Source organism: Sus scrofa, chromosome 12 (genome assembly GCF_054392235.1).
Source record: "Sus scrofa isolate SSC_HxYL_T2T_F1_AM1 chromosome 12, Sscrofa_HxYL_maternal_Yorkshire_Landrace_v2.0, whole genome shotgun sequence".
Lineage (NCBI taxonomy): Eukaryota > Metazoa > Chordata > Mammalia > Artiodactyla > Suidae > Sus > Sus scrofa.
This window is the reverse complement of record NC_139394.1, coordinates 19,143,936-19,156,048: the sequence shown is the minus strand read 5'-3', so window position 1 is coordinate 19,156,048 and position 12,113 is coordinate 19,143,936. Positions and strand designations below refer to the sequence as shown.

Here is a 12,113-nt window from a genome sequence, read left to right as displayed (position 1 = left end):
TGGCCGCACCCAGTGGCATTTGAAATTTCCTGGGCCAGGGGTCAAATCTGAACCTCTGCAGGGACCCAAGCGACTGCAGTCAGGTTCTTAACCCACTCTGCTACAGTGGGAACTCCCCTTACTGCTTTCTTTAGTTACAAGCTCCACGAGTTGTCTCGTTGCCCCAGTGTCCTCTTTCTCTCCTTGCTCTTCCAACTCCTGTGTAATCAAATCCCCTCTACCCAAAATAGGTAATGTGGTTTTCATTTTTCTGACTAGGCCCTATCTGGTGCACAAAGTAACCCTTATGGTTAGAATAGATAAATTGTGGTATAGTCACACAGTGGAATAGTGTACTGGGGAAAATGAACCGCTCTAACCTAATACTGAAAGCAAATCACCAATGAATTCGTACAGAATGACTGCATTTTTTTTTTTTTGGTCTTTTTTTTTTAAGGGCCGCACCCGCAGCACACAGAAGTTCCCAGACTAGAGGTTGAATGGGAGCTGCGGCTGCCAGCCAATGCCAGATACGAGCCCCGTCTGTGACCTACACCGTAGCTCATGGCAACGCAGGATCCTTAACCCACTGAGCAAAGCCAGGGGTTGAACCTGCATCCTCATGCATACTAGTCAGGTTCCTTGCCACTGAATTACAATAGGAACTCCAAGATGACTCCATTTCTACAAAGTTTAAACACTGGTAACATTAAACCATATTTTTTATTGATGGACACATAGATGATGAAGTTACAAAGAAAAGCAAGGAAATGATTATCACAAACGTCTGGGTAGTGGTTACCTCCTATGGGGATGGATGAAGATGAGATCTGCGAGGAGCATAGTGGAGGTTCTGGGGTGTTTGCAATGTCCTATTTCTTTTTTTTCTTTTTTTGTCTTTTTGCCTTTCCTAGGGCCACTCCCGTGGCACATGGAGGTTCCCAGGCTAGGGGTCGAATTGAAGCTGTAGCCACCGGCCTACACCACAGCCACAGCAACACAGGACCTGAGCCATGTCTGCAACCCACACCGCAGCTCATGGCAACGCCGGATCCTTAACCCACTGAGCAAGGGCAGGGACCGAACCCGCAACCTCATGGTTCCTAGTGGGATTCGTTAACCGCTGCACCGCGATGGGAACGCCCTCAATGTCCTATTTCTTGATCATTGAGATTACATCCCAGGCTTGTGCTTTGGAAACATTCTTTAAGCTGCACACATGTGTTTTAGGTGCTCTTTTGGGCATCTGATATATCCTGCAATGAAAAACAAAAGAACAAACATTGTGATTGCCCCTGGGGATGGGTCTGGAGGCAGGAGGATGTTAAGAGGGGCTTCTAGAGATGAGGCAAGAGGGAAAAGGCAGAGAGGAGGGACAGAGAAGACTAACTCTGAGGTCTCAGAAGCCAAGAATTGAGCAGGAGATCCAGCCCCCAGGGAGACAGACCAAGGTTGGGGACCTTGGCAGGTCTTTCACCTCCTTCTCTGCGCTAGAAAAGGGTCCTTGCCTGCTGGTCGTAGTCAGATGTAGCTGCACATCTGAATCAACGCAGAGATACTGACCATCCACCAGCCAGCAGAGTAAATCCAGTGCATGGGCAGAGTTGGTGAATGGATATGAGCTGAGCCTGGGAATGGATGTTTCTGAGGCCAGATGGAGAAACTGAGTGAAGCCCTTGTTATCAACATGGAAAGGCGTTCTATGGGAGGTGGACATTTGAGTGGGTGAAAGAGAACAGGCTGAATAGAGGAATGGAGCAGATGCGAGTGGAGATGTGAAAGAGCGAAAGGTGGCAGGGAAGCCGGCCGGTGCCTCCGTTTCCCCATCTTTCCCCAAAACATGCAACCAGCTTTTCTGGCCTTGCAAAGAGAGTTGATGGCACCCTGCAGCAATTCTGGTAGCCAAGGGGTTTAACCCTCAAGCCACCTGGGGGTGTGAGGACGTAGGACCCTGAGAAGGAGCAGTTGCCTTCCTACTACTTTGGGCACCAGCTCTGCGGCTGGGAACCTCCACAGAGCCCAGGCCCTTAGCTGCCAATCTGCTCCATTCACTGTCCAGAGGAGTCCCAGGCGCTGGGCTCCTACCGCATAGGCTGGATTCCCATCCCCCACCCTAGAAGCCGGCTGCTGCAGACAAGTCCACCCCCTCCCCCCCGGGCGCAGACAGTCACGCAGGCTCTCACTGCTCCTTGGTCTCTAGGATTGGTTCTGGCCTCGCTGGGAATGCCGACACTGAACGGGTGGGGGCCGAGGCTGAGACGAGAGTACAGGAGGTGAGGAGAAATCAGGGGGCGAAATCTGAGCTAGACCCCACTGATCGCAGATAAGAAACAAGGGGGTAGAGGGGTCGGAGCTCAGAGATGCGAAGCGTGGGGTACCGGGCTCTGATCACGGGGGTGGAGGACAAGCCAGATGCCCCTTTTCTTCCTTCCAAACGCTGCGTCTTCCGGGGACCCCCTTCAGTCCTCCCTGAGGCCCAGTGCTCTCCTCTCCCTCCCCGCCCCCAAATCCTGCACCCTCTGCGGATTGGTCCCCGGCCTGCCGGGGGGCGGGGCCCGAGGGCCCTGACGTCACCTGCCGAGGGGGGGCGGGAGGCTAGGGGAGGGGGGGGTGACGCGCCCCGGCTCAGCACCTCGGAGAGCTCCCTCCCCGGCCTTGTTTTGCTCCGGAATCGCCGCCTGGGGAGGGAGCCAGGGGGCCGGGCAACAGGCGCAGCGGCAAGAGGATGGCCTTGGAGGGGTCGAGGGGCCCCGGCGGGCAGAGGGCCCAGCCGTGATCTGTTGGGGGGGGCCGCGGCGCCGGGTGGGCAGCTGACGGCGGCAGCAGTGGCCACACATCTGGATGGAAGCGAGCTTTGTCCAGACCACCATGGCTCTGGGGTTGTCCTCCAAGAAAGCATCTTCCCGGAATGTGGCCGTGGAGCGTAGGAACCTGATCACCGTGTGCAGGTGGGCGCCGCCGCCGGGCGGGGGTGAGGTGGTCCGGGAGAGGCGTGGGGGTGGGCTGCCGAAACCCGGCCTGAGAGTGCCCGCGGGAGGATGGCTGCACAGCAGCCGCGGAGGAAAGGGAGGCAGCGCAAGGTTAAGAGAAGCGCATCCACTGTCCTCAGGGCCAGGCCTGGGGAGGTCTGATGCCTACCCCTCTAGGCCTAGCCAGGCCTCTGCTCAGCCTGCAGCCCGGGGGGTTAGGGGTGTTTAATTAGCACTGCAGCTTCCTGTGAGAACCAGGAAGTGACATTGTGTGCGAGGGGGAGGGGTGAGGATGGCTGGCTCCCTTGCTGGGGGCGGGAGCTGGGTGGGCTGAGGAGAACCGAGGGGACAGGGGGTATCCCTCCGAGCATACCCTCACTCTCCCCGTCAGCCTGGCCTCTTTGGGGTGGGGCTTTCCGTGGAGATGCTGATGCTTAAATCTTGGAGCAGGGATGTACCTTCCTCCATGTCTGGGCAGCTGCAGCCTAGGGCAGGGTTAACTGGGCATGTAGGCAATGTCCCCGAATCAGTGCAGTGAAGAGTGTGGGGCACTAGCTCTGCTTTGGGAAGGACTGAGGGCCTGACCACAGAAGCCTGGGTCTCTTGGGTTGGCCGGGAGGAGGTTGGGAGGGCAGAGCCACTGGTCCCTGAGGGTGGGGCTGTCGCAGTGTTCAGAAGCCTTGCCCGCTTTCTTGAGGCTCAGGAAATGAACCTTCCCACTTCCCAGGCCTGCAGTGGTTCACCCTCCCGGCCCTGCCCTGAAGCCAGGAATGGCCAGTAGCTCAGCCCCTGTCCCTCGGCCCTCACCTGCCCTCATCTCTCCCCTTGGGTCCCCATGCCAGCTGCCTTCTCCATCTGCAACCTCCCCTCTCCCCCATGCCACCTCCAAGGGCAGGGTGCTCCCAGTGCAGAGCTCAGCTGTCTTCCCTGGCCAGCCCCACCTGCCTGCACACAGGCCTTGGCCCTGCTCTTTCCCCTAGGACTCAGTGCCCACCTGACGCCCAGGCTCCCATCTTCTACAGCTCCTTCCAGGGTTCTGGGCACACACGCAGCCACACTGCGTCTGTCTCACACCATCATATCCCTAGGGCCTAGCACAGTGCTGTGCACATCGGACCCCTGCAAAAACACCCAGAATATTGTAGCAGGAATGAGTGCAGCAATGGCCCAGCCCAAATGCAAACCTCTGCCTCTATGCTCACCCTCAAACCCTGTCGGCTGGTGTAAATAAAGATGGCCCTAGGTTCAAGCTCTTACTTTAACAGTTATTAGCTGTGCAAACTTGGGGAAGTCTCCTAACCACTCTGGGCCTTGGGCGCTTCATCCCCATTGTAACATTGTAACAGCCCCACCAAGGAATGGTAATGACGGAAAGCCCAGAGGAGCCTCGCCCGGTAGCCTCATGCCGAGGACATCCTTCCTGGCCCTCTCCTCTCTCTTCAACACCTAGGTTCCTCTCCTTTCTCTTGCCTGCCAGGACACCTGGGCCTCTTGAGGGTGTGGGGAAGCAGGGAACTCCCCTTGGCCTAGGCTGGAGAAGCAGAGGCTCTGGTGGATTGGAAGTGGGCTCAGAGCTGGGGTGTGAGGGATGGAGTTTTGCCGGGGGGGATCGGAAGCATGACAAAGGCTCAGAAACCTCTCAGGCCCCTGCTGCCTCATCCTTGTCATGTGGTTTGCCTCCAGCTCCCAGAACAGTTCCCTTTAGCAGGCCAAGGACTCCCCTGGGCCCTGGCTGCCCTGTCTCCATGGCAACCTGCAGCAGCCACTGCACCTCCTAACAGGGAACACACCACGGGGCTCCCGGGGGCGATGACCAGTTCTGCAGCACCCCTGAGGGCAGATGGCAGATGGCTGCCATGCTGAAACCGGCTGCAGGCCCCCACTGAGGTCTGACCCAAAAGACCAGAAGAAATCACGGGGGAGGGGCTGCACAATGAAGCCCAGATAATGCCTTAAACTCAGGCTTCCTCTGGCCATCCCGTTAAAGGCCCGGCTCCTCACCACCCCTGGCCAATGACCTGTACACTCACCTTCCAGATATGTCTTGGGATCTGAACCAAATTTTGATAAGACAAATACTATTATTCTTGTCTGCATTTGGGAAAATGGGCCTTGGAGAGATTAAATGACTTGTCCAAGGCCACATCGGTATCACAAGGACACAGGATTTGTCCACCCAGGCTGCCTCTCCCTAGTGCAACCCAGCACTGACCTGGCTCTGATCTCAGGCCAGACTAACTCCAAGCCTAAAGGGAAGGGAGGGAGGTCCTTGGGCTTAGTCCAAGAGCCCCAGAGGCCAGTGCTCAAGGGCTGGAGCCTGCTGAGTAGAGGACAGAGGTTGGAAGAGGGAGGGGCTGCTCAGGGGCCTCTACTGAGCAGCCACCAGGAGGCCACAGATGTAGCAGAAAGAGCGAGGGCTTTGGAATCAGCCCTACCTGTTGACTCCCCACAGGCTGCGTGACTTTGGACAGATCACTCAAGCTCTTGGACCCTCAGCTACCGGGCCTGTAACATGGGGATGTGGGTGATAATGAGGAGACCTTCCTCCCAGGTCTGCCGTGGGGATGGATGAGATACCCAGGCAGAGTGCTTGGCACATTGCAGGGCTTGATGAGCTTAGAAAAAAAAGGGACAGTTCCAAGCAGCCCCTGCATCCCTGGATACCTCGCCCCTGCTGTGCCACCCACAGTGGGACAATAACGGGGCGTTGGGAGCCTCGTCCTCACCCCTGCCCCACCCCGCTGCAGCAATGGCAGGTGGTGACTGCAGGCGTGGGGACTGCAGAGGAGGCCGGAGCTCCAAGCAGGACTGGAAAGAGGGATGGGGGCTGCTGGGCTCCAGTCCCTCAGCCCCATGGGCGTCCCTTGGCTTCCTTCCTCGCTGAGAAGCCAGGTGTTCGGGCCCCCAAGCCCCTTCCAGAGATCTGCTGCCAGTGCCCCCTCCCACCCACTGTGTGTGTCAGACCCACACCCTGCATGTCCCTCTGCCTAGCTCTGCATCGCTTGGTTCTGGGCAGCTGGTGTGTGGGTGGCCGAGCTAGGAAGGAAAAGGGGGAAGGGGGGGCATCCGTGTGCTAGAAGCCCACCTGGCCGCCCAGGCATGCACACGCTCCATGTGCTCAGCGCCAACTCACATGCCCTGGCACAGGTGACCCCCAGCCCCACCCTGGAAGGGACTGGAGGTCATTCCAGCAGTAGCAGAAGACAGCTCAGGGCAGGGGCACAAAGCAGCTCCTGACTCCCACCCTTCTCTGACACTAGGGGAGTCACTACGGGAGGGGAGGCGGGGCAGCAAGGAGGAAGGGGCTTCATCTTTCGTGTCACCCCCTCATACCTTGTTCCCCAAGCCCCCTTTCTCTGCCTGTCACCTCTCCTGTCACCTACTGTGTCAGTCTCCCACCTGCCACCCTATTCTCCCATGTCACAGCACCTCCACGGTCACTCTATTGTCGCCTGCCTCCCGCCGTCTCTTCCGCTACCTCCCCACCACATCCATCCTGGGACCTCTTCTCTGCCCTTGCTTCCCTCTCTTTGCCTGATGCCTTTCTTCTACCCGCAGCCACCCTGTCTTCCCACCTGACACCCCACTGCCCCTTCTCCTTCCCCCTCGCCCAGGTTCTCTGTGAAAACCCTGCTGGAGAAGTACACGGCAGAGCCCATCGACGACTCATCCGAGGAGTTTGTGAATTTTGCAGCCATCTTAGAGCAGATCCTCAGCCACCGTTTCAAAGGTGGGCCCAGGTTCCTGTCTCCCACTGCCCAGCCCTCCCAACTCCCAACCTTTAGCTTCCAGCCACCCTACTCTGTGGCTTTCTGAACCCCATCCTTGACCCTGGCTCCAATTCTGGACCATGCACAGAAGCTCGTCCACAGAGCTGGGAAGAGGGGAGGGGTCCTTTGGGCACAAAACGGTGGGTGCCCACAAGCCCCATCAGTGGGCATGCAATTATGGGCTGGTGTGCCCTGTGTGTACATGCATGTGTGTGCACGTATGTTTGGGGGAGGTGCTACGGGTGTGCATGGCTGCTTGTGCTTACGCATGTGTGTGCCCCAGTACATGGACCCTCTCCAAACTCCCTGGTCTTGCTGAGCCCCTTCCCTGCCCTGGCTCAGCCTGTGCCCCAGCAGGTCCGGTGAGCTGGTTCAGCTCAGATGGGCAGCGGGGCTTCTGGGACTACATCCGGCTGGCCTGCAGCAAAGTGCCCAACAACTGCGTGAGCAGCATCGAGAACATGGAGAACATCAGCACAGCCCGAGCCAAGGTGAGCCGTCGGTAGAGGGCAGAGCCAGGGCAGCTGCTTCCTGCTCTAGGTACAGGGGGCAGCCTGCTCCTTGGTCCTCGCCCCTGCCCACGGTGCCAAGTGGTGCACGGGTCCTTTTGGGGCAACAAGTAAGAAGGTAAGCCTTCTTTCCAGGGCCGGGCATGGATCCGAGTGGCACTGATGGAGAAGCGCATGTCGGAATACATCACCACAGCCCTGCGGGACACCCGGACCACCAGGTCAGATCACCCCCCCCCCGGCCCCCCCGCCGCCACCTCTGGCAGTGTGGACCACAAGTCCCAGTGGGCACATGCATTGCCTAAACGCATGTGATCCTTAAGTTCCTGCTGCACCCTTTAGCACCTGGACTACAACTCCCAGCATGCACTGCTAGTTTCCCTCTCTCAGACTGTCTACCAGTCCGATGGGTCTCCCGTCCCAGAACACAACTTTAGCACCACCACCCTCTCTTCCAAGTCAAATTCATTATCTGCCATGACTGCCTAGCACGGGTCTCAGACGCAGCTCTACCCTTAGACACAGCCGGGGACAAGCCTCAGCCATGTATCGTTTCTCTTGCTGGCCGTGTTCCACGACCTCTAACACACAGCCCTATCTGCTTCCCAAACGATAACAGCAGTCTGTGCTTGCGACCCATGGACTACAGAGTCCCGGTGTCCAGAGCTTCAATCCTTGCGCTGAGGGTTTGCAGAGAGCGCGGGTCTGGGGGGGCAGGGTCACAGGGAAGATGTGTCCGTGGGGAAGGTGCGTTTGAAGCCGTCTGAGTACAGCACAGGCACGGACCTACCCACCGCCCCCTCCCCCAGGTGGCCACACTCAAACTGCTGTTTTTACTGCATTGTAGGTCTAGCCTGCCCTCGCATTTCAGAGTTCACATCAGCATGTTTTTGAGCACTGACTGTATGCAAGCACGTTTTAGAACTTGTTTCCTGATTTTAAGGATCTGGGTGACCCAGTGCTTGATGGGGAAGGGGTAGTTCAGAGGGTGGAGCTCTATTCTCGGGGGACGCTTGTTCTAGTAGGTGGGAGACCCAGGCATTGTCCCCAGCGGGTCCCAGTCTGAGGGGGAGACAAATCCTCAGCTGAGTGAACAGGAAAGAGATACCTCCTTCCTCTAGGAGAGTCTGTAATGAGCCAAGAGAAGCCTTGAGGCTTCGTGGGAGGTGCTCCACCATCGGCCCCTTCCCCCCTCCCTACAGACGTTTCTATGACTCGGGAGCCATCATGCTGCGGGAGGAAGCCACGGTCCTCACCGGGATGCTGATCGGCCTGAGCGCCATAGATTTCAGGTGGGGGCTGCGTGGCGGTGGCCATGGCGATGGGGATGTTTCTCCGAGAAAGTCCACACTCCCGTCCCCTCATACCCGCCTGCCATCCTGTGGCTCCTCTGCCCCCAGCTTCTGCCTAAAGGGCGAAGTGCTGGACGGGAAGACCCCCGTGGTCATCGACTACACGCCCTACCTGAAGTTCACCCAGAGGTGAGCAGCCTGATTGTTGCCGGTGGTTGGTGGGTGCGGTCAGAAGACCGCCCTAAGGGGCGGGGATGGCGGGGGGAGGCCGGCGGCAGGGAGAATCTTGGTGCCCCCGCCCAAGCGGGCTGGCGTGGGGCACGCCAGCGGGCAGGGCCGGCAAGTGCCCACGGCTCCCTTCCCCAAGCTACGACTACCTGACGGACGAGGAGGAGCGGCACAGCGCCGAGAGCAGCACGAGCGAGGACAACTCACCCGAGCACCCTTACCTGCCGCTCGTCACCGACGAGGACAGCTGGTACAGCAAGTGGCATAAGATGGAACAGAAGTTCCGCATTGTCTACGCGCAGAAGGTGCGCGGTGGGGGAGGGGAGGGGAGCCCTGAGGAGGGCGGGGCGGCTGGGGCGGCCGCGGGGACCCCCCCCTTTCCTCCTGCCACCCTGGCTGAGCCGGCGCCCCGCAGGGCTACCTGGAGGAGCTGGTGCGTCTGCGCGAGTCGCAGCTGAAAGACCTGGAGGCGGAGAACCGGCGGCTGCAGCTGCAGCTGGAGGAGGCGGCGGCGCAGAACCAGCGCGAGAAGCGGGAGCTGGAAGGCGTGATCCTGGAGCTGCAGGAGCAGCTGTGAGCGCCGCCGCCGCCCTGACCCCGTTCCTCCGCCTCCCCCAACACATCACCCCAGGGAACCCCACCATCGCCCCCGCTGACTCTAACGTCACCTTTCCCGATACCAACAGCCTGTCACCTTCATCCACAGATCCCCACCCTCGCGCGACCTAACGTTATCAACACGAGGACACCCCCCCCCAAAACCAGCTTCCCCACTTCACCTTCAATTATCTGCCACCAGCTAGAATGGCCATTACTTCTGGGACTCTTGACACTACCAAGGACCCCAACATAGCTCATAAGGACCTCTGTTCCTCAACCTTCAACAGGGTTGCCCTTTCCCCTCTGTTCAACACCCCTCTGACCTGCAGTGTAGGCCCATCATCATCAGCCATGGTGACCCCTGACCTCAACCCTATCCATCCCTTTAACCGCTCCTCCCAGCATAACCCCCAACATCCCCTAACTCTTCATGATTCCCACACTATTCGGCACCAAGGCCCATCCCCTGACTCCGTCCACATCCTGCTATTCCCCTAACCCCGGACACTAATTCCCATCATCCTTCTGACCCCCAGGATCTGCCCCACTGATGAACATTCATACCCGTTTCTGCTACCCAGGTTTCAATCCTAACTCCTCTCCCACCTCTTGCTGAGCCCCTTCCTGGCCAGGCCTGACCCCCCCTCCCCATCCCAGGACAGGTCTGATCCCCGGTGACCACGCTCCCCTGGCCCAGGGTTCCAAGGACCTCACTGCACGCCTGGTCAACCAGTGGCCATCACTGGGGACACTCAACGGGGCCGAAGGCACTAACAACCCCAAGCTCTACCGGAGGTAAGCCCCAGCCACGCTCAGCCTGGGCCTGAGTGCTGTCCCTCCCAGGGAAGAGGGCGCCGGGTCCGAGGGCCGCTGCCTGTATACTAGCTCTCTGCTTTGCCGCAGACACAGTTTCATGAGCACGGAGCCGCTGTCAGCAGAAGCCAGTCTGAGCTCAGACTCCCAGCGCCTGGGAGAGGGCAAGCGGGACGAGGAGCCTTGGGGCCCCATCGGTGAGCCAGCACCCAGCACCCGCCGGGGAAGGGCTGAGGCCAGGCCTCGGGGCCTGTAGTCAGGCTCTGGCCACTTCCCTCATAGGCTCGGCCCTTCCCGAGAGCTTAGCACAGCAATTGGGAGCTTGGTTTGGGGTGTCATGTAGACCCGGGTGCCGATGGCAGCTGTGCCCCCTCTGGTTGTGTGAGCTTGGTCAGTGACTTCACCTTGCTGAGCCCTTCTCGTCCGTAAGATGGGGATGCCGCTTAGAATAATCCCCAGTGTTGGCACATGGTGAGGGCTCGATGGCTTTTTGGTATGGAGCCATCGTGAAGGGGCTCCTCACAGACCCTCGGGGAGTTCTTTGCCTAATTTGCTCTTGTCTCATGCCCTCTGTGAACCAGTCACCTGACCGTTGTTTCCCCCTTTTCTTTGGCTGCCAGGAAGCTCAGAGCCAAATTAGTGGCTCCCTTCAAGCGAATGTCCAGGACTTCAACGCATGCATTTTTGTGTTGCCCTCCCCCTGGCTTCTCCTTGGTTTCCCACCCTAGTTTTCCTGGTGCCTGGACTCCTTGTCTTTTCTTTCTAAAACCTACACTGCACTGGATGACCCTAGATCCTCTTTGAGACGAGGCAGGCCATGGATGTGGAAGCCCGCCACACTGTGTTTGTGATTGTCCGTGTGTCTGTCTCCCCACCAGACTGTGAGCTCCGTGAGGGCAGGGACCGTGTCTCGTCCGTTCTCTGTATCCCCCGTGCTTGGAACGGAACAAGTGCTCACCGTGTGTTTAATAAATGGACAAAGAGAGAGGGTGAACCTCAGGGGGGAGACAGAGACATCAACTGACGATTACAATACAGTGTCCCCAGCTCTGTGCATGGCGCGGGCAGGTGCTGAGCAAGGGTGCGTTGCAGAAGGCAAACGCTCCAGAAATGAGGAAGGCCGCCTGGTGGGTGACCTGAGGGCTGTCCCTTCACTGCCTGCACCTGCGCACGCCCCAACTCACACACACGCAGACCGGTTGGCCCGGCCTCACCCCCCCTCTCTCCCCAGGGAAGGACCCCACGCCCTCCATGCTGGGCCTCTGCGGCTCCCTGGCCTCCATCCCCAGCTGCAAGTCGCTGGCGAGCTTCAAATCCAACGAGTGCCTGGTGAGCGACAGTCCTGAGGGCAGCCCGGCACTGAGCCCCAGCTGAGGAGTTGCCCCCGGGGGGTGCCAGCCGCACCTGCCAGGGGCACAGACGCCTGCCACCTGTCCTCAGTCCCCCAATCCAGGCCACCCTCCAGGAGCGTCTGGGGAAAGACACCCTTTGCTTCTAGCCCAGTTTAACTTCTTGCCCGAGGAGGCAGGAGCTGCCAAGGGAGGCCGGCTGGGCCCCAGAGGCTGGGGCGCCAAGGCTGCGGGGAGCTTATTCTTCCGCCGACCTTGACGCCTGACTCGCTCCCTACTGGACTCTCCTCTGCTCATCTCCCCACCCTCCTTAGGAGCTGGTGGCCCAGCCTCAGCACCCCCACCTCTCATGCCTCTCCCGTCTGTTCCTGTGTACACCGTGGAGCCACTCCGTCCTTGGTCTCCAAGGAGGTGGAGGAGGGGAGAGCCTCTGAGGCCATCAGGCAAATAAAAACCAGAGGACTGAGGGCAGCCTTGTCTGTGGGGGGCTGGGACAGGGCCCAGAACGTGGAGGGGCTGGCACCGGGGCCAAGGCCGTGCTGGACCAGAGTCCGTGTGTGCCCCGTGGTAGGAGGATTTCAGGGAGTGGGCAGCTTTCCTAAGT

General features: G+C 59.2%; 1 protein-coding gene and 1 long non-coding RNA gene across 6 annotated transcripts; one reads left to right on the top strand and one right to left on the bottom strand.

The window, feature by feature from the left end:
* Positions 1-683: 683 nt before the first annotated feature.
* LOC146398090 (uncharacterized) lies at positions 684-2,475 on the bottom strand. Its single transcript, XR_014821136.1, has 2 exons — positions 2,358-2,475; positions 684-1,235 (listed from the first exon to the last, which is right to left on the bottom strand). It is a non-coding gene; the product is annotated as an uncharacterized LOC146398090 (long non-coding RNA).
* Positions 2,476-2,570: 95 nt separating this feature from the next.
* Positions 2,571-11,975, top strand: RUNDC3A (RUN domain containing 3A). 5 transcript variants are annotated; one of them, XM_005668758.4, is made up of 11 exons: positions 2,571-2,927; positions 6,563-6,678; positions 7,076-7,209; positions 7,363-7,448; positions 8,430-8,519; positions 8,628-8,708; positions 8,887-9,052; positions 9,163-9,320; positions 10,005-10,142; positions 10,251-10,357; positions 11,392-11,975. In XM_005668758.4, exons 1-11 carry the CDS (start codon positions 2,821-2,823, stop codon positions 11,532-11,534), a joined length of 1,326 nt encoding a protein of 441 aa, XP_005668815.1. In that variant the 5' UTR covers positions 2,571-2,820; the 3' UTR covers positions 11,535-11,975. The 5 variants fall into 5 exon arrangements, with proteins under 5 accessions (XP_005668815.1, XP_005668816.1, XP_005668814.1 ...); XM_005668759.4 differs by having other exon boundaries at positions 10,781-11,975; XM_005668757.4 differs by having other exon boundaries at positions 7,073-7,209.
* The last annotated feature ends 138 nt before the right edge of the window (positions 11,976-12,113 follow it).

Coding starts and splice junctions, on each gene's coding strand:
- RUNDC3A (XM_003131350.6), top strand. CDS start 2,821: ATGGAAGCGAGCTTTGTCCAGACCACCATGGCTCTGGGGTTGTCCTCC. Junction 8,520..8,627: donor CTGAGCGCCATAGATTTCAG/GTGGGGGCTGCG, acceptor CTCTGCCCCCAG/CTTCTGCCTAAAGGGCGAAG. Junction 8,709..8,886: donor TACCTGAAGTTCACCCAGAG/GTGAGCAGCCTG, acceptor CCCTTCCCCAAG/CTACGACTACCTGACGGACG.